At 40.4% G+C, this 20,954-nt stretch overlaps 1 protein-coding gene across 2 annotated transcripts in view; it reads right to left on the minus strand.

Annotated features, from left to right (window-relative positions):
* relt (RELT TNF receptor) overlaps window positions 1–20,954 on the minus strand; it is an 84,496-nt gene that overhangs the window by 22,476 nt on the left and 41,066 nt on the right. For both annotated transcript variants that reach the window (XM_060924043.1, XM_060924042.1), the window contains exons 3-7: window positions 20,547–20,629; window positions 17,949–18,041; window positions 17,678–17,862; window positions 15,714–15,769; window positions 14,130–14,405 (exon numbers count right to left, since the gene is read on the minus strand). In XM_060924043.1, coding sequence (XP_060780026.1) covers window positions 14,130–14,405; window positions 15,714–15,769; window positions 17,678–17,862; window positions 17,949–18,041; window positions 20,547–20,588 — 652 coding nt within the window. In that variant the 5' untranslated portion in view covers window positions 20,589–20,629. The remainder of the gene's footprint in view (window positions 1–14,129; window positions 14,406–15,713; window positions 15,770–17,677; window positions 17,863–17,948; window positions 18,042–20,546; window positions 20,630–20,954) is intronic.

The raw sequence follows: 20,954 nt of genomic DNA on the forward strand, positions 1-20,954 counted from the left end.
TCCAACTCCCAGCTTGTGTCCCAAATCACTCACTACTCACTAGTGGACTACATACCTGTAGTAAGTTCGCCATTTTGTAGTGCTGTTCGAATGTATAGTGAGAATTATTACACCCTATATAGTGGACTCAACCGCAAGTTGGCCTAGTGGTTAGTGTGTCTCCCTTTTGACCAGGAGATCACGAGTTCTACTTGCAGTCGGGTCATACCAAAGACCATGATAAAAATGGTACCCACTACCATCTGGCAAGGCACACTGCAATACAGATGTGAATGGGGAAGTCAAACTCTCGGGGTTACCAGAGGACTAGCCCCCTACTGTAACCCTAGCTGTATAGGCAAGAGGCCAAGGGCTATGGAAACGGAGATCGGTGCCACACCCATATGCCTTAAAAAGTTGGTTAGTACTGGGACAGGAGACTGCCTGGGAAGACCAGATTCTGGCATGAAAGGGACTTTGCCTTGATATAGTGGACTCATAGTATCCCGCAATGCATCGTGAAAAGTAGTGTACAACTGATGGTCACTAACCAAGTAATATATACCATCATGCATTGTGGTCATGCTGAAAGAAAAGCTGTAAAAGTTGTTGCCTAAGGACTGTTAAGTATTTTAGATCAAGTATAGCAGTAGTTTATTTTTTCCTTATGACAACAGGCATGAGACAAATTTATAAGTTGTGGCGCGAAAATGGCAATAATATTGTAGTGTGTTGGGGTGAATCGATGAAGGAAGAAACATATTATAAACAATTAAAATAGTAAGAGAAAAGAACATAAGCTAAACTACAATAAGACAGATAAAATACAAGCATAAAAGTTAGAGTGCAGAGCGAGGAATTAATCAAAAGCCTCAAATTTGATTTAATAAAAGGCAGCGGAAAAGAAGAAAGTATTCAGTCTTGATTTAAAAGCACTGAAAGATGCAGCAGACACAAAGTACTTTGTATTTATTAATGTGGGAAATACGCTCAGTATAATCTCATCTAATCTCATTATCTCTAGCCGCTTTATCCTTCTGGTCGCAGGCAAGCTGGAGCCTATCCCAGCTGACTACGGGCGAAAGGCGGGGTACACCCTGGACAAGTCGCCAGGTCATCACAGGGCTGACACATAGACACAGACAACCATTCACACTCACATTCACACCTACGGTCAATTTAGAGTCACCAGTTAACCTAACCTGCATGTCTTTGGACTGTGGGGGAAACCGGAGCACCCGGAGGAAACCCACGTGGACACGGGGAGAACATGCAAACTCCACACAGAAAGGCCCTCGCCGGCCCCGGGCCTCGAACCCAGGACCTTCTTGCTGTGAGGCGACAGCGCTAACCACTACACCACCAGGCCGCCCGCTCAGTATAATATGTATGTATTATTTTGAAAACCCAACAGCCGGCTGATCTGGCACATTTTAATTGTGCGACAGTAACGACGTAAATAACAGCGCGGCGAAGTAGTGTCCGAAAGTGTTTTTTTCATTTTACCAATGAGCTCACTATATAGTCCTCTATATAAAATTCCCTTGATAGTGAGTAGGGAGTAGTGAATGAGTGAGTGATTTCGGACACAGCTTCAGTTTGCGGTGGCCTTCAAACATGGCCGCTGCAGACTATGATAATCAACGTGCACCGCACCGCCGTCCATCTCTGGAATGCTGATTAGTGCAACACCTGTTCCACATTTACCACAATCGCAATGTTCTATTTCCTGACTTTACCAAGCCTCTCTATTACTGCATTGTTTCTCTGGGTTCGACTTCATTTGTGTATTCTGGACTTTGCCTTTTGATCTGCCTTTGAGAACCTGTTTGTGTCTCACTTGATCTTTTGCCATTGAGCTTGATTTACAATTTGGATCTGTTCGCCAGTTTGCTTGCTGAATAAACACTCTCACGCATTTATGTTCACATGTCACATGTATTCCTGACAATACTATAGTAGTATGATGCAGATGTATTGTTAATATGGTTGGTCTGAATTTCTTCCAACCTGTGGATATATACCATATACAGGACTGTGCAAAAGTCTTTGGCACCCTATTTTTTTATACAAACTTTGTTATAGATTTCTATTTTATGATTTCTACATTATCGAGTCAGTACAAAAACATTTTAGAGTCCAAACGTTCATTTTCCAGCACTAAATTCAATGTTACAGCAAAAAAAAAAAGTTTGTATCTGAGCAGCATATTACATAAGAGACACTTTTCAGATTAAAAAAGAAAACATAATGAAGGCTACTGAGTTTTGGTGCAAAATTAAGAAGTGAGTGTGACAAAGTGTCCAGAAGAACTGTGGCTGGTTCTGTAAGATGCTCAGTAAAACCTACAGCTCATTTCCTTAAGGATATTTCCCTGAGAATATTTATAAACCCGTGCTGTGTCATGACAGACAGGATAATGTTTGAGTTTAAAATTATTGTTTAGTGTGTAGGTTGTGGGTGTTTTATACAGACCTGGCAACCTGTAACTGAATCAGTGCAGCTGGTCTGTCATGACGCAGTGCGGGTTTGTTTTTTTTAAACCTAGAGGTTGATTGTATTAAAAAAAAAACACGATATATAAATATTTTGCACAGGACTATGTTCCTCTGATGACAGAAACAAAGCTCCAGCGCTCTCTGCTCTTAATCTGTTCTGTTCTTTCAGGATTTATCGCGCATGTCGCTCCTTGTTGAGTTTTTTATGCCCGAGTTGTTTGAAACCAATCTGGGTTTTCTGTGTCGAATAAGGAAGAGGCTTCACCTTTAAGAAAATCAAACACTTTCATGAAGGAGCTAACTCGAATGCAAGCAGAAAAAAAAAATAAAAGAAGATTCTTAAGCAAACTTCCATCCTCACTTCCGACTTTCTGTTTTTGTAAAATACATTTTAAATACAATCGTGAATTTCTCTGGAGTTTTCAGGCTGAGCTCCTCTCCTCGTATTCTTTAACCACTCATTTCCCTGTTGTTCTTGAAGCATTTGCTTCTATTTGTAAACATTTTTCTTGATAGCGGGGAGACGGTAATGCCTTTTATCTATTTTTCTGTTTGAACACCAAAAAACAGCACAAAAAATTAACTATAGTGAAGACAGATTAAGCGTTGCTTGCATGAAAGACGGTGTCTGTCTGACCCCAGCTGTAATTATCACGTGATGCATGACATCATGCACAGGGGTTCTATAAACAGTACGTGTACCATGCTCCAACAGCGGGGGTATATACTATAAAATAACTTGCAAAGCAGTAAATTAAACTGAGACTAAGAAAACAGCCAAGATATAATGGTGGATACGTAGTGAGGGACGCTTTTAGGAACTGAAATAAAAGATCAAAAAGCCTAATTTTTGTGGTGCTAGTTGGTAATATACTGTATGCTCATTCCAACTTGCCTGGTTGGGCATGTCAGGGACATATCACACTTGCCCGAATGCATGTTTCACTTGCCCCGGGCAATCGGGCAGTCCTTAATGTCGAGCCCTGACCATGATAAAGTTCCTTCCTGTGTCTGTTTGCATTCTGTGTCTCTGCTTGGCATTGGAAGTGATGCAAGTAGTCAACATTTGCAGACATGTTTTATTTGACTGTACTTAGTGAACATCATTGTAAAATAACATGAACTAACTGAAATGTGAGGAAGGTGTGTTTATTTAAGGACTATAGTGTGTTTCTGTGCTTGTGTAATTGATGTGTGGCCTACTCTTCTTTATGCTAATGTGTATGCCGGAGTAAACATACAGTGGGATCTAAAGTTCTGAGATCACTAGTGAAAAAATGTGCATTATTTTCAAATTTAATACGACAATTTGCAATGCAAATTCTACGACTGATAACAGCTTTTGAAATATTTACATTAATTTCAGAGTTTCTTAGTATTTTTGCAATCAAGCTGGCATGGACTCCTTATGTTTGTGTAAAACATTATGATCCATTTTAGATCAAATCCATCAGAGTGTCATCTGAACACAACAGAAGAGATGCATCAGGAAAATCTGACTTTTTGTACAAAGTATTTAACATGGTTAATATCACAAATTTACTTACATTTACAGTACCAGTCAAAAGTTTGGATACAACTTCTAATTTAATGTTTTTTTTCTTTATTTTTCTTAATTAAATTTCATGTCTTAAAACTAATGATGGATGTCGTTTCTCTTTACTTAGTTGAGCGGTTCTTGATATAATATGGATTACTACAGTTGTGCAATAGAGCTAGTTACTGTATTTTTATTATTTACTGTTTGATCTCAAATGCATCAAGAAGGCAAGAAATTGCACTAATTAGCTTTTGATGAGGCACAACTGTTAATTGAAAAGAATATCAGGTGACAACCTCATGAAGCTGATCAAGATAATGGCAGTAGTGTGTAAAGCGTCATCAAGGTAAATGGTGGATACTTTGAAGTATCTAAAATATGAAACATATTTAGTTTCTTTAACACTTTTTTTGTTTACCACATAATTCCATATGTTCCAGATTTTATTTCATAGTTTTGATGTCTTCAGTATTGTTCTAAAATGTAGAAAAAATAAAATACAGAACCTACCAGTATGAATGAGTAGGGGCGTCCAAACTTTTGACTGGTACTGTAATTTTGGATAGTAAATTCTCAAGACATTGAATATTTACTTTCTTTGTTTTAAATATTTCAAAATTCTAAAAACTGTTAATTTCCAATTTTAAGTGAAAAAAAAAAATTCCAGATGTTGAGTGTGGTCTCAAATTTTTGGGCCCCAGTGTAGTAAAATGTGTTGTACACAGTACACTTATACGACTAACATGGAAAAGGTAAATAAAAATTTAAATCCTTGGCTATAGTGACTCGGATAATTGTCAGTTTTCCGTTATTTTCTTCCACTGACATAACCACAGCAGAGTGATGATCTTGTCTTGTGAGCCTGTTTTTGTGTCTGTCTTCCAATCTTTAACTCCCAAACAGGAACAAGCCACTTACAAACAACCGACATCACACCCTTTTTTCACTACTTTGGGTCATCTTTCCATACGCTCTGCAGCCGGGGGTGTTTGACTAACTGGTGAAACTGCTGACTCATGTCAGCTGATGTCTCATAAACAGAACCCCAAACTTTCCTTCTCTTTTTTTGTATGGTTTTTCCATTTCTTGGGTTGTTATATTTTTGTAAATGGCTTTCCATTCATATGAAATTTGTAAGGATGCAGCTTAGTGAGTGTGTAAATGCTTTATCCTGTTTTGAAAATGCTAATTTCATCTAAATTTCAAAAGCCTGCTACTAAGAGGACTCTCAGCTACTGACCGAATACAGTGGTGCTTGAAAGTTTGCGAACCCTTTAGAATTTTCTATATTTAAGCGTAAATATGACCTAAAACATCATAAGATTTTCACACAAGTCCTAAATGTAGATCAAGAGAACCCAGATCATGCAGCAAGACAACGACCCTAAGCGCACGGCTAAAATTCCTCCAAGCCCATGTGCAGGACTGATCAACAGTTACTGGAAACATTTAGTTGCAGTTATTGCTGCACAAGGGGGTCACACCAGATACTGAAAGCAAAGCTTCACATACTTTTGCCACTCACAGATATGTAATATTGGATCATTTTCCTCAATAAATAAATGACCAAGTATAATATTTTTGTCACATTTGTTTAATGGGGTTCTCTTTATCTACTTTTAGGACTTGTGTGAAAATCTCATGATGTTTTAGGTCATATTTATGCTTAAATATAGAAAATTCTAAAGGGTTCGCAAACTTTCAAGCACCACTGTCCAGTACCAGTCAAAAGTTTGGACAGATCTTCTCATGCACTGTTTTTTCTTTATTTATTATTATTATTTTTTAATTAAAAGTCACTTTATGTCTTACAACCCCGATTCCAAAAAAGTTGGGACAAAGTACAAATTGTAAATAAAAATGGAATGCAATAATTTACAAATCTCAAAAACTGATATTGTATTCACAATAGAACATAGACAACATATCAAATGTCGAAAGTGAGACATTTTGAAATTTCATGCCAAATATTGGCTCATTTGAAAGTTCATGACAGCAACACATCTCAAAAAAGTTGGGACAGGGGCAATAAGAGGCTGGAAAAGTTAAAGGTACAAAAAAGGAACAGCTGGAGGACCAAATTGCAACTCATTAAGTCAATTGGCAATAGGTCATTAACATGACTGGGTATAAAAAGAGCATCTTGGAGTGGCAGCAGCTCTCAGAAGTAAAGATGGGAAGAGGATCACCAATCCCCCTAATTCTGCGCCGACAAATAGTGGAGCAATATCAGAAAGGAGTTCGACAGTGTAAAATTGCAAAGAGTTTGAACGTATCATCATCTACAGTGCATAATATCATCAAAAGATTCAGAGAATCTGGAAGAATCTCTGTGCATAAGGGTCAAGGCCGGAAAACCATACTGAGTGCCCGTGATCTTCGGGCCCTTAGACAGCACTGCATCACGTACAGGCATGCTTCTGTATTGGAAATCACAAAATGGGCTCAGGAATATTTCCAGAGAACATTATCTGTGAACACAATTCATCGTGCCATCCGCCGTTGCCAGCTAAAACTCTATAGTTCAAAGAAGAAGCCGTATCTAAACATGATCCAGAAGCGCAGACATCTTCTCTGGGCCAAGGCTCATTTAAAATGGACTGTGGCAAAGTGGAAAACTGTTCTGTGGTCAGACAAATCAAAATGCGAAGTTCTTTATGGAATTCAGGGACGCCGTGTCATTTGGACTAAAGAGGAGAAGGACGACCCAAGTTGTTATCAGCGCTCAGTTCAGAAGCCTCCATCTTTGATGGTATGGGGTTGCATTAGTGCGTGTGGCATGGGCAGCTTACACATCTGGAAAGACACCATCAATGCTGAAAGGTATATCCAGGTTCTAGAGCAACATATGCTCCCATCCAGACGACATCTCTTTCAGGGAAGACCTTGCATTTTCCAACATGATAATGCCAAACCACATACTGCATCAATTACAGCATCATGGCTGCATAGAAGAAGGGTCCGGGTACTGAACTGGCCAGCCTGCAGTCCAGATCTTTCACCCATAGAAAACATTTGGCGCATCATAAAACGGAAGATACGACGAACAAGACCTAAGACAGTTGAGCAACTAGAATCCTACATTAGACAAGAATGGGTTAACATTCCTCTCCCTAAACTTGAGCAACTTGTCTCCTCAGTCCCCAGACGTTTACAGACTGTTGTAAAGAGAAAAGGGGATGTCTCACAGTGGTAAACATGGCCTTGTCCCAACTTTTTTGAGATGTGTTGTTGTCATGAAATTTAAAATCACCTAATTTTTCTCTTTAAATGATACATTTTCTCAGTTTAAACATTTGATATGTCATCTATGTTCTATTCTGAATAAAATATGGAATTTTGAAACTTCCACATCATTGCATTCCATTTTTATTTACAATTTGTACTTTGTCCCAACTTTTTTGGAATCGGGGTTGTAAAATAATGATGGACTGTCGTTTCTCTTTACTTAGTTGAGTGGTTCTTCTTGTACTATGAATAACCACAGTTGTCGAATCGGGCTATTTACTGTGTTTTTATTATTTATTATTTAGAATAATAGTCAAAATAGACAAAATTATATGAATGAGTACGTGTGTTCAAACTTTTGACTGGTACTGTACACTCACTGATGACTTATGAGACACCGGCTCACCTGCTCATTCACGCAATTATCCAATCCACCAGACAGTTATTATCATCACTTAAATATGAATGTGGAGTCTGTACATGTCTAATCTAATCATAAAATCTATATGTTATTTAAAATACTGCGATCAAGTAGGATTCTTAGGTCATTTTTGGCTCCTTTGCTCCCAAATAACAAATTCGGGGGGGAATTTGCCAAGATTTCCATAAACATTTGAACAAACATGGCAGGGTATTCACTCAATATGGTAGTGCAGCAGTGTCTTATTCATGAACAGTATTTCAAGTGCAAAATTGTGCTAAAAGTTTATGCAATTATCGCGATATAAAAATGAAAGCTGCCACATGCCAAGTCAAAACGTTTTGGTAAATGACACCACATGCACACAAAGCACTTTCAGTAATTCCACATCATCACTTTTATTCTGTACCCACTGACCCACGATACTGCCTGATGGTCCAGTGGTCTCTATGGTAACTGTTTTCCCCCAGAATTCCAGACATGTATGTGTATGCATGGGAGTTTCTCAGAATAGCCCCCTCAGCCCTCTTGTCTATTCATCCTGGTTAAACACTGTCACTGGTGGCTGCTATTATTATTCTAATGTCCTCGGGACAATCTATTGTTTCCCTGTGGGAATCATTGGTTCACTGTGTGGCTTAAACACACATATTAATCCAGTAAAATTAAAATATAGTAAAATACACTGCTCTCAATGGAAAAAAAAGACTTGTTCTGCTGGCTGGTGCTTTGCTTGTTTATTTTGTACCTTGACCATGTTATAGATAAAGCTCTTTACAATAAGAAATGTTTGAGGAGAGCCCTTTGCGTCACCAAGGACACCATGCACCTCAATCAACACCTCTACAATATATTCTCCTTACAGTGTGTTGCTAAAGTATTCATCCCCCTTCATTGGAATTAAAATAGATTGGGGGGGGGGGTTGTACTATTTCATTTATACAACATGCCTACAACTTTAAAGGTGAAAATTATTGTTTTATTGTGACATAAAAATAATTAAGATGAAAAAACAGAAATCTCAACAGTGCATAGGTATTCAACACCCCCCAGTCAATACTTTGTAAGAAAGAAAGCACAACTTTATTCATCATGCACTTGTGAAATTCCTCTCTACATTTAACCCATCTGAAACAGTGAACACGCACATGCACACACACGTGAGCAATGAGCACGCACACATATCCAGAGCAGGGGGCAGCCATGCTAACAGCACACCCAGGGAGCAGTTGGGAGTTAGGTGCCTCGCTCAAGGGCACCTCAGCCCAAGACCGTCCCATATTAACCTAACCGCATGTCTTTGAACCGTAGGGGAAACCAGAGCACCCGGAGGAAACCCACGCAGACACGGGGAGAACATGCAAACCTTTTGTAGAGCCACCTTTTGCTGCAATTACAGCTGCAAGTCTCTTGGGGTATGTCTCTATTAGCTTAGCACATCTAGCCACTGGGTTTTTTGCCCATTCCTCAAGGCAAAACTGCTCCAACTCCTTCAAGTTAGATAGTTTGCATTGGTGTACAGCAATCTTCAAGTTATGCCACAGATTCTCAATTGGGTTGAGGTCTGGGCTTTGTTCAGACCATTCCAAGACATTTAAATGTTTCCTTTTAAACCACTCCAGTGTGGTTTTAGCAGTATGTTTAAGGTTATTGTCCTGTGGGAACGTGAACCTTTGTCCCAGTCTCAAACCTCTGGCTGACTCAAGCAGTTTTTCCTCCAGAATTGCCCTGTATTTAGTGCTCTCCATCTTTCCTTCAGTCCTGACCAGCTTTCCTGTCCCTGCAGATGAAAAATATCCCCACAGCATCATGCTGCCACCATTATGCTTCATTATAGGAATGGTGTTCTCAGGGTGTTGGGTTTGCGCCACACATGGCGTTTCCCATGATGGCCAAAATAATCAATTTTAGTCTCATTTGATCAGAGAATCTTCTTCCATGTGTTTGGGGAGTCTGCCACATGCAGTTGGGCAAACTCCAAGTGTGTTTTCTTAAGCAATGGCTTTTTTCTGGCCACTCTTCCATAAAGCCCCACTCTGTGGAGTGTACGGCTTAAAGTGGTCCTATGGACAGATACTCCCATCTCCACTGTGGATCTTTGCAGCTCCTTCAGTGTTATCATTGGTGTTTTTGTTGCACCTCTGATTAATGCTCTCCTTGCCCGGTCTGTGAGTTTTGGTGGGCGGCCTCCAATTGTCAGGTTTGTAGTGGTGCCATATTCTTTCCATTTTGCTATAATGGATTTAATGGTGCTCCCTGGGATATTAAAAGTTTGGGATATTTTTTATAGCCCAACCCTGATCTACACTTCTCCACAACTTTGTCTCTGACCTGTTTGGAGGCTCCTTGGTTTTCATGTTGCTTGCTTAGTAGTGTTGCAGAGTCAGGGTCCTTCCAGAACAGGTTGATTTATACAGACATCACGTGACCGATCATGTGACATTTTGATTGCACACAGGTGGATATTAATCAACTAATTATGTGATTTATGAAGTGAATTGGTTGGACCAGCTCTTATTTAGGGGTTTCATACGAAAGGGGGTGAATACCTATGCACACTCCAGATTTCTGTTTTTTCATCTTAATTATTGTTTGTGTCACAATAAAACAACAATTTTCACCTTTAAAGTGGTAGGCATGTTGTGTAAACCAAATGGTGCCAACCCTCCAAAAATCCATTTTAATTCCAGCTTGTAATGCGACAAAACAGGACAAAAACGAAGGGGGATGAATACTTTTGTAAGACACTGTACATTTGGTAGAAATTCCTGGATCATCCCATCATACACAATCAGACCGAGGTACAACTTCTATCCCAGAACTGTCTTGCTGCTGGGTCTCACTCACACACATAGTGGTTTTAACTATTACAGTACTGTTATTCATGCAGAACTGAAATTACTGCCATATTATTATTCACTCAGTCAGGATTACAATATGCTTGTTAATCATATAATCTAAATTGGAAAGTACAATGCATGTGAATAACAGTAATAGACTATTATTTTCATTGTAAACGAGATATAAAAAGTGTATTTAGGAGGTAGGAGGAAACCAGAAAATCCAGATGAAACCCAGGACTTTGGAGCTGTGAGGCAGTAATGATACCTGCTATTGAGGTATTTCACCTGACGTCACAGGGTCACGTGACGCCCCGGTGTCCACCATTTTGGACGGCAAGCTAGCTAATGTCAACAACAGTAGCTAGTATGTTACTGTAGCAATATTTACGTTCAGTCATTTGGATGACTGTTAAAACCTTTCAGTCTCAAGTTTTTCCTTTACTGGATTTACTAGTTTACTGAGCTAGCGCGCGATGGCTCCCGGCCCGGCCGGAGAGCGCGCGATGGCTCCCGGCCCGGCCGGAGAGCGCGCGATGGCTCCCGGCCCGGCCGGAGAGCGCGCGATGGCTCCCGGCCCGGCCGGAGAGCGCGCGATGGCTCCCGGCTCGGCCGGAGAGCGCGCGATGGCTCCCGGCCTGGCCGGAGAGCGCGCGATGGCTCCCGGCCTGGCCGGAGAGCGCGCGATGGCTCGCGGTTTGGCCGAGCGCGCTAGCTCAGTAAACTAGTAAATCCAGTAAAGGAAAAACTTGAGACTGAAAGGTTTTAACAGTCATCCAAATGACTGAACGTAAACATTGCTACAGTAACATACCAGCTACTATGTTGTTGACATTAGCTAGTGCTAACAGCTAGTTGCTAGTAAACTGCTACAACACAGACACCGACCCTAATAATACAGTTCTTAGTCATTGCCTGGTAACAGCAAATTTATAACGGGCCATGTCTCAACAGACTAAGAAGTTATTTCAATGACATTTAATAACATTGTGTTTATCCTGAGGACCGAAAGTAAATGAAAATGTGAATTCACATCTTAGCTGTAATCAGATGGCGACCACCGGCTCCAGGGACGACCCGCTGATGTAGGCATGTTACCCAGCCTGACACAAAATATTTGTAGGTATCCAAACTCATACGCTTTCAGATCAATACCTGTGTATGGCGATGGGTTTTTAACGACATAGGTATACAGATCCTGTGGGCCAAAGTCAGGTAAAGACGAGGGCTTCGTGTACTTCCGTACGTCAGTGAACAATCCTGGTGGAAGCAGGTAAACATCGTTCTCTAAGCCTGCTAACCTCAATTTTTGCAAATACCTCTCCCTCTGCTCGCCCTGTAAATGCCCTACATCACTGGATAGTGAAGGTGTTTTCTGCATCTCGCTCCTTTTTCTTTTGTTTTTCGTTTGTCGCCTTCCTCGCATTCAAACTGATTCGAGCCGTGCCGTCCAAAATGGCAGCATCACATGACTTGGTCACGTGAGTGAAATACCTCAATACCACTGTGCTCACCCAAGTGAAGTATACTCTATATTAGGCAAGTAATGATATATCGTGCAACGATAAATCACAATTTGAACTGATGAAATAAAAAAGGAATCACGATTATTATCAAGTTGCATAATCTCTTGGTTTTTCCTAGCTGTAATTGTTGATTAGATAACAGAGGGTGTAATAATGTGCAATTGCGGGAATGCACGTGACTTCACCCTCGGCAGAAGCAACACAGCTCTAATGTCATGAGACCACAACCACACATAAAAAAAAGCAGATCTAAAGTGGGAAAGAGCTGTTGTGTGATTGACTACAAATAAATTCAAAAAGAAATGAGTTGTCTTTTTACAGACTGCTGAAAGCTGAAGAAAAGTTAAAAAAATGGAGGTAGAGGTAAATATTTCTAAAAGTTTATTAAGAAATGGCCTGTTTGTCATTAACTTTTAAATGTTATTAAATGTTAATAAAGGGAATATTTTTGTTACCTTTTATGTTAATTTTAAAAGGCTATTATAATTTACTAAAATATTTACAAATGTGGATGATTGGATATTAAAAAACTTAAATTTTTTTATTTAATCAAAGGGATATTTAAGTTGATAAAGAATAGGAAAATAATTTTTTTTGGTAATAAAATTTCATCCAGCCATCATCTGTCGCCACTTATCCTGTACAGGGTCGCAGGCAAGCTGGAGCCTATCCCAGCTGACTATGGGCGAGAGGCGGGGTACACCCTGGACAAGTCGCCAGGTCATCGCAGGGCTGACACAGAGACAAACAACCATTCACACTCACACCTACAGTCGATTTTAAAGCCACCAATTAACCTAACCTGCATGTCTTTGGGGGAAACCGGAGCACCCGGAGGAAACCCACACAAACACAGGGAGAACATGCAAACTCCACACAGAAAGGCCCTCGTCGGCTTGTGAGCCCTTTAGAATTTTCTATATTTCTGCATAAATATGAGTATCCTGTAGTATCACTCAATTTTGTTTGAGGTTATGCTGTTAAGAAAATTTATGGTCGTTATGTGCTATGACAAACGTCATGGCTGACTGACTGTGTAGGGGAAAATTCAATGAATACATTGGCTGACCTACTTTGTTTTGTTAAAAAATGCAAAGGCCAACATGAACGCCAGCCAAGGAACAAGAGAACATGATAACACAGACCCCAATATGACACTCCAGCACACACAGTGCCAAGAGACAAGCTTAAATTATTGATCGGGATATGCAAAGACAAAATATCTTATTACGTGTAGAGCAAATGAGCTGAACGTTTCACTCCAGCTATCGCAGTCACTCACATCAACAGACCTGGCTACAATGATTCCATGATACACATGTGCTGTCCTGCCTGAATGTATAACTTTTTTTGTGTGTGTGTGTGACATACAAGCTGTTTTCTTGTGCATAATGTAGAAGGCAGAAGCTCCTTTTGCTGTAGTATAGTTTTGTTTTTGTCTCAGTAGGTGTGTCATCAGAACCAGAAGTGCATGGGAGCAAATCTGTACTTCACGAATGGCCTATTATTCACTCACATACAGTAATATCACTTTCTGTGAGGGATTCGTACTGAGTGCTGGGCTTGGTTCTTTGAAATAGCTTCACTTACAGTACCAGTCAAAAGTTTGGACACACCTTCTAATTCAATGGTTTTTCTTTATTGTTATTAATTAAAAGACAAGAAATTGCACTAATTAGCTTTTGACGAGGCACAGCTGTTAATTGAAAAGCATTCCAGGTGATTACCTCATGAAGCTGGTTAAGGTAATGCGAATAGCGTGCTAAGCATCATCAAGGTAAATGCTGGATACTTTGAAGATTCTAAACTATGAAACATATTTCATTTTTTAAAACACTTTTTTTTTGTTTACCATATAATTCCATATCTGTTCCATATCTTCTTTCATAGTTTTGATGTCTTCAGTATTGTTCTCCAATGCAGAAAATGGTCAAAATACAGAAAAAAGACCTAGGAATGAGTAGGGGTGTACAAACTTTTGACTGGGACTGTATACTATATTACTTTGAAAGTGTACGTAATTTCCAGGTGATGTACTAAGAGGGATTGAGATAGAGTATGAGTATTAGGAGTACCCGTGTGTGTGTGTATGGTTACCCTCTTTCTGCAGTGTGCCTGCCTCCTCCACCTCCGCACGCTCCTTCTCTGTTGTGCAATTGTAGCCCTTCTTCTTGAGTAGGTTGCAGAATAGGATGCCCAGCAGGCCCATCACACAGAACACAGGGACGAGAGCAAACACAGCATACTCTGTAGTCTTGTCCTCTGCTGCATGCACAGCTGTGCTGTTAGCCCTGCCCACTCCTGCTCCACCTGATCCGGTGTCACCCGCTCTGGCACTCTTTCCTGCATTACGCCGCAAACGCAGCAGAGATGCTGCAATAGATAAAATCGTGGTAGCCGATGACAGAGAGAGAGAGAGATGAATATTACTATTAGTATGATTAATGTGAAAGGTTTTAAGTTTAATTTTTAAGGTTATTTTAGGAACATTTTATAATATTTTTTCTTCTGGTTTCCTCCAAGTAAACATATCCATTATTTAATAATAAATAAACACTTTCTTAATTATATCAATTATAATTGGTAAATTATTTGTAATATTTTTATTTTAGGGCGGCATGGTGGTGTAGTGGTTAGCGCTGTCGCCTCACAGCAAGAAGGTCCGGGTTCGAGCCCTGTGGCCGACGAGGGCCTTTCTGTGCGGAGTTTGCATGTTCTCCCCGTGTCCGCGTGGGTTTCCTCCGGGTGCTCCGGTTTCCCCCACAGTCCAAAGACATGCAGGTTAGATTAATTGGTGACTCTAAATTGACCGTAGGTGTGAATGTGAGTGTGAATGGTTGTCTGTGTCTATGTGTCAGCCCTGTGATGACCTGGCGACTTGTCCAGGGTGTACCCCGCCTTTCGCCTGTAGTCAGCTGGGATAGGCTCCAGCTTGCCTGCGACCCTGAAGAACAGGATAAAGCGGCTAGAGATAATGAGATGAGATTTTTATTTTATATACATTTTTTTCTGCTTGCTTGTATAATTCAGTATGTACAATACATTATTATCTCATCTCATCTCATTATCTCTAGCCGCTTTATCCTGTTCTACAGGGTCGCAGGCAAGCTGGAGCCTATCCCAGCTGACTACAGGCGAAAGGCGGGGTACACCCTGGACAAGTCGCCAGGTCATCACAGGGCTGACACATAGACACAGACAACCATTCACACTCACATTCACACCTACGGTCAATTTAGAGTCACCAGTTAACCTAACCTGCATGTCTTTGGACTGTGGGGGAAACCGGAGCACCCGGAGGAAACCCACGCGGACACGGGGAGAACATGCAAACTCTGCACAGAAAGGCCCTCGCCGGCCATGGGGCTCGAACCCGGACCTTCTTGCTGTGAGGCGACAGCGCTAACCACTACACCACCGTGCCACCCTACATTATTATTATTATTATTATTATTACTTCTGTTATTGATCATTTCTTAATAGCGAATAATAATAATAATAATAATAATAATAATGTTACTGATTATTATTTTTTTATTTTAATCCAATCTTTGTAATAACTTACACTTAAAAATGTATGAAAAGTGTTAAATTAATAAAAAAATTATCGTTATGAATAATCCAATAGGATAGAAGTGAAAGGTCATTTTTCAACTAAACAGTATGAACAAAAGCACTCACTCCTCTTGCAGAGACGTAGGGCGGAGGAACTCTGTTTACCCAGGGCAGAGTAAAACCTGAATGACAAAAATCAGTCCATTAGCAAGCAAACACACAAGATGTACCGCAACATTCACAATCAAATCAATCACAAACCTTCAAATGGAGTAACAGGTCACCATTACAGTGTATACAATATACTGATGCCGAAAAGCAAGATTATTATTAGATCAGAGTGGCACAGCTTGGCAAAATAGACTTTCATTTAAACCACTTTTGATAAAAGCATATACAGTGTCTTGCAAAAGTATTCACCCCCCGGGTGTTTGTCTTGTTTTGTCGCATTACAAGCTGGAATTAAAATGAATTTTTGGAGGGTTAGCACCATTTGATTTACACAACATGCTGACCACTTTAAAGGTGAAAATTGTTGTTTTATCGTGACACAAACAATAATTAAGATGAAAAAACAGAAATCTGGAGTGTGCATAGGTATTCACCCCCTTTCGTATGAAACCCCTAAATAAGAGCTGGTCCAACCAATTCACTTCATAAGTCACATAATTAGTTGATTAAGATCCACCTGTGTGCAATCAAAGTGTCACATGATCTGTCACATGATGTCTGTATAAATCAACCTGTTCTGGAAGGACCCTGACTCTGCAACACTACTATACAAGCAACATGAGAACCAAGGAGCCTCCAAACAGGTCAGAGACAAAGTTGTGAAGAATTATGGATCAGGGTTGGGTTATAAAAAATGTCCCAAACTTTGAATATCCCAGGGAGCACCATTAAATCCATTATAGCAAAATGGAAAGAATATGGCACCACTACAAACCTGACGAGAGAAGGCCATCCACCAAAACTCACAGACCAGGCAAGGAGGGCATTAATCAGAGATGCAGCAAAAACACCAAAGATAACACTGAAGGAGCTTCAAAGATCCACAGTGGAGATGGGAGTATCTGTCCATAGGACCACTTTAAGCTGTACACTCCACAGAGTGGGGCTTTATGGAAGAGTGGCCAGAAAAAAGCCATTGCTTAAGAAAACATGTTTGGAGTTTGCCCAACAGCATGCGTCAGACTCCCCAAACACATGGAAGAAGTTTCTCTGGTTAAATGAGACTAAAATTGATCATTTTGGCCATCATGGGAAATGCCATGTGTGGCACAAACCCAAACACCCTGAGAACACCATTCCTACAGTGAAGCATGGTGGTGGCAGCATCATGCTGTGGGGATATTTTTCATCTGCAGGGACAGGAAAGCTGGTCAGGACTGAAGGAAAAATTAATGGAACTAAATACAGGGCAATTCTGGAAGAAAACCTGTTTGAGTCAGTCAGAGGTTTGAGACTGGATGAAGGTTCACATTCCAGCAGGGCAATGACCCTAAACATACTGCTAAATCTACAGTGGAGTGGTTTAAAGGGTTTTAATTTAAATGTCTTGGAATGGCCTAATCAAAGCCCAGACCTCAATCCAATTGAGAATCTGTGACATAACTTGAAGATTGCTGTACACCAACGCAACCCGTCTAACTTGAAGGAGTTGGAGCAGTTTTGCCTTGAGGAATGGGCAAAAATCCCAGTGGCTAATTGCAGCAAAAGGTGGCTCTACAAAGTATTGACTGGGGTGGGGGGTGAATACCTATGCACACTCCAGATTTCTGTTTTTTCATCTTAATTATTGTTTGTGTCACAATAAAGCAACAGTTTTCACCTTTAAAGTGGTAGGCATGCTGTGTAAATTCAATGGTGCTAACCCCCCAAAAATTAATTTGAATAACATCCTGTAATGCGACAAAACAGGACAAACACCAAGGGGGATGAATACTTCAGCAAGACACTATATCTATCTATCTATCTATCTATCTATCTATCTATCTATCTATCTATCTATCTATCTATCTATCTATCTATCTAGTAAGGACATAGGTAGGTGGGTAGGTAGGTAGGTGCGTGCATTTCAGGCACTTTACCCAGGCAGACAGGCTCCACACACCGCATCAGATTCCGAGGTGCCAGGCATCACCAATTGACGGTTCAGGCTCCTGCACTGTGTGTGTACAGTGCACTGATGTGGATCATGGGAGTCTGAGAAAGTGCCTGGTGGACAACGACGACACTCCACTACTGCTTCAGGACCCTCAACTTCGCTGCACGCCTAAAACACACCACAGAAAAACTGTCTTATTTCGGATGGTTCTTTGGTTGCATAAGTGTGTGATGTGTGGCTATTGTGTCCCTCACCGTGGACGGCTCCTGGCCACTAGGACAGTGCAGACACACACATGCCTGACCCGTCTGACATGGAGCAGCCAGCACCACCCACAGCCACAGGAGCTGCAGCCAAGTGTAAACAAATTGAACTTAGTACTCTAACACACACGCACCACTTTAAAACTTATATGGATGTGCAAACAATCGAACTGATCATAAAGTCTTGCAGTGTACAGAAAAACATCACAGTACAGTGTACACTCATGTATCCATGCACACACACACATACGCACACACACTACACACATACATGGTTCCATTTTTGGTGACTCAAACACGCTTTATGACTCTTACGACTTCTTAGCACCTGCTGAACCTGTGATTCATCTATCTACATCTGTGTGTAAAATGGAGTGTGTGTGTCATACACATTAGCCTTGGGCTCTTTCACAGTTTTGGGAACACTTCTCGGCTTTCAACTTCATTCTGTGCTTTGAAGACAAAAGCACATGACAAAACCAGACCATTTTAGTTACAGTGGTGCTTGAAAGTTTGTGAACTCTTTAGAATTTTCTATATTTCTACATAAATATGACCTAAAACATCGTCAGATTTACACACAAGTCCTAAAAGTAGATAAAGAGAACCAAGTTAAACAAATTAGATAAAAATATTATACTTGGTCATTTATTTATTGAGGACAACGATCCAATATTACATATCTGTGAGTGGCAAAAGTATATGAACTTCTAGGATTAGCAGTTAATTTGAAGGTGAAATTAGAGTCAGGTGTTTTCAATCAATGGGATGACAATCAGGTGTGAGTGGGCTCCCTGTTTTATTTAAAGAACAGGGATCTATCAAAGTCTGATCTTCACAACACGTTTGTGGAAGTGTATCATGGCACGAACAAAGGAGGTTTCTGAGGAGCTCAGAAAAAGCCTTGTTGATGCTTATCAGGCTGGAAAAGGTTACAAAACCATCTCTAAAGAGTTTGGACTCCACCAATTCACAGTCAGACAGATTGTGTACAAATGGAGGAAATTCAAGACCATTGTCACCCTCCCCAGGAGTCGTTGCCCAACAAAGATCACTTCAAGAGCAAGGCGTGTAATAGTCGACGAGGTCACAAAGGACCCCAGGGTAACTTCTAAGCAACTGAAGGCCTCTCTCACATTGGCTAATGTTAATGTTCATGAGTCTACCATCAGGAGAACATTGAACAACAATGGTGTGCATGGCAGGGTTGCAAGGAGAAAGCCAGTGTTCTCCAAAAAGAACAGTGCTGTTTGTCTGCAGTTTGCTAAAGATCACATGAACAAAGCCAGAAGGCTATTGGAAAAATGTTTTGTGGACGGATGAGACCAAAATAGAATGTTTTGGTTTAAATGAGAAGCGTTATGTTTGGAGAAAGGAAAACACTGCATTCCAGCATAAGAACCTTATCCCATCTATGAAACATGGTGGTGGTAGTATCATGGTTTGGGCCTGTTTTGCTGCATCTGGACCAGGATGACTTGCCATCATTGATGGAACAATGAATTCTGAATTATACCAGCGAATTCTAAAGGAAAATATCAGGACATCTGTCCATGAACTGAATCTCAAGAGAAGGTGGATCATGCAGCAAGACAACGACCCTAAGCACACAAGTCGTTCTAACAAAGAATTGTTAAAGAAGAATAAAGTTAATGTTTTGGAATGGCCAAGTCAAAGCCCTGACCTTAATCCAATCAAAATGTTGTGGAAGGACCTGAAGCGAGCAGTTCATGTGAGGAAACCCATCAACGTCCCAGAGTTGAAGCTGTTCTGTACAGAGGAATGGGCTAAAATTCCTCCAAGCCGGTGTGCAGGACTGATCAACAGTTACCGGAAACATTTAGTTGCAGTTATTGCTGCACAAGGGGGTCACACCAGATACTGAAAGCAAAGGTTCACATACTTTTGCCACTCACAGATATGTAATATTGGATCATTTTCCCCAATAAATAAATAACCAAGTATAATATTTTTCTCTCATTTGTTTAACGGGGTTCTCTTTATCTACTTTTAGGACTTGTGTGAAAATCTCATGATGTTTTAGGTCGTATTTATGCAGAAATGTAGAAAATTCTAAAGGGTTCACAAACTTTCAAGCACCACTGTACCTCTTTACAGTTTTTCAAAAAGGACCTTGCTCAGCTCCTTTAAAATGTCCTGATAGGATGTTAGCCATCTGAGTGATTTCGAATCAGCGCTGTTGTATAGAGCACTGTGTGAGTGTTTATGAAGGAAGGCTATGGGCTCAGTTTGTTCTCTATAGAGGCCGCCTACAAAGGCTACATTGTGGCATCAATGGAGCAAGTGCTGCACACTCAATGAAATACAGTATAATAAGTGAAAGAATGATGCTATGGTGTTCATCAGCCAGAATTCATACACTGTGCTGATATTTCTATAGCTGGGATTTTTTTCCTCTAGAGTTTTCCAGTATTTTCAGGGGCATAGTGGTAGATATAAAAAGACACACACACACACACACACACACACACACACACACACACACACACACACACAGCAATACATCGATTATACAGTACCACAGTAGTCTGACACAAAGTGGAAAATAATTGCAAGACAAATGCTTACCATAAAAAACAGCGCTGAGCAGCGAAGGTGATTCCTCATCATCTTCAAGACGATCTTCTATTAACCTTCTTTCAACATAAGATCTGTAAAAAGAACATGACAAGATGAGTTGACAAAATGACACGCATCAGCAACAGCAATGGTGATGTCATGAAAAACAGCAGTGTCATAATCCCTGTTCAGGTAAACAACACTTAGAGTTGAGCTCTCTTATGAATGAACAGAACTGCACGCATGGATTTGTTTATTTTAAAAAAGCCATGACCAATAGTGTGACATAAATAGGCAGATGATCTATATTTGGTCAGTGGTTTGGCCAGCCACTGTAGTCACTTGTTATTTTTAGCCTAATTCATGTCCAGTTGGGTCTGAAACAACATACTAGTGGTCACTCATATAAAATGACTG

The sequence above is a fragment of the Neoarius graeffei genome, chromosome 6 (genome assembly GCF_027579695.1).
Source record: "Neoarius graeffei isolate fNeoGra1 chromosome 6, fNeoGra1.pri, whole genome shotgun sequence".
NCBI classification, from domain to species: domain Eukaryota; kingdom Metazoa; phylum Chordata; class Actinopteri; order Siluriformes; family Ariidae; genus Neoarius; species Neoarius graeffei.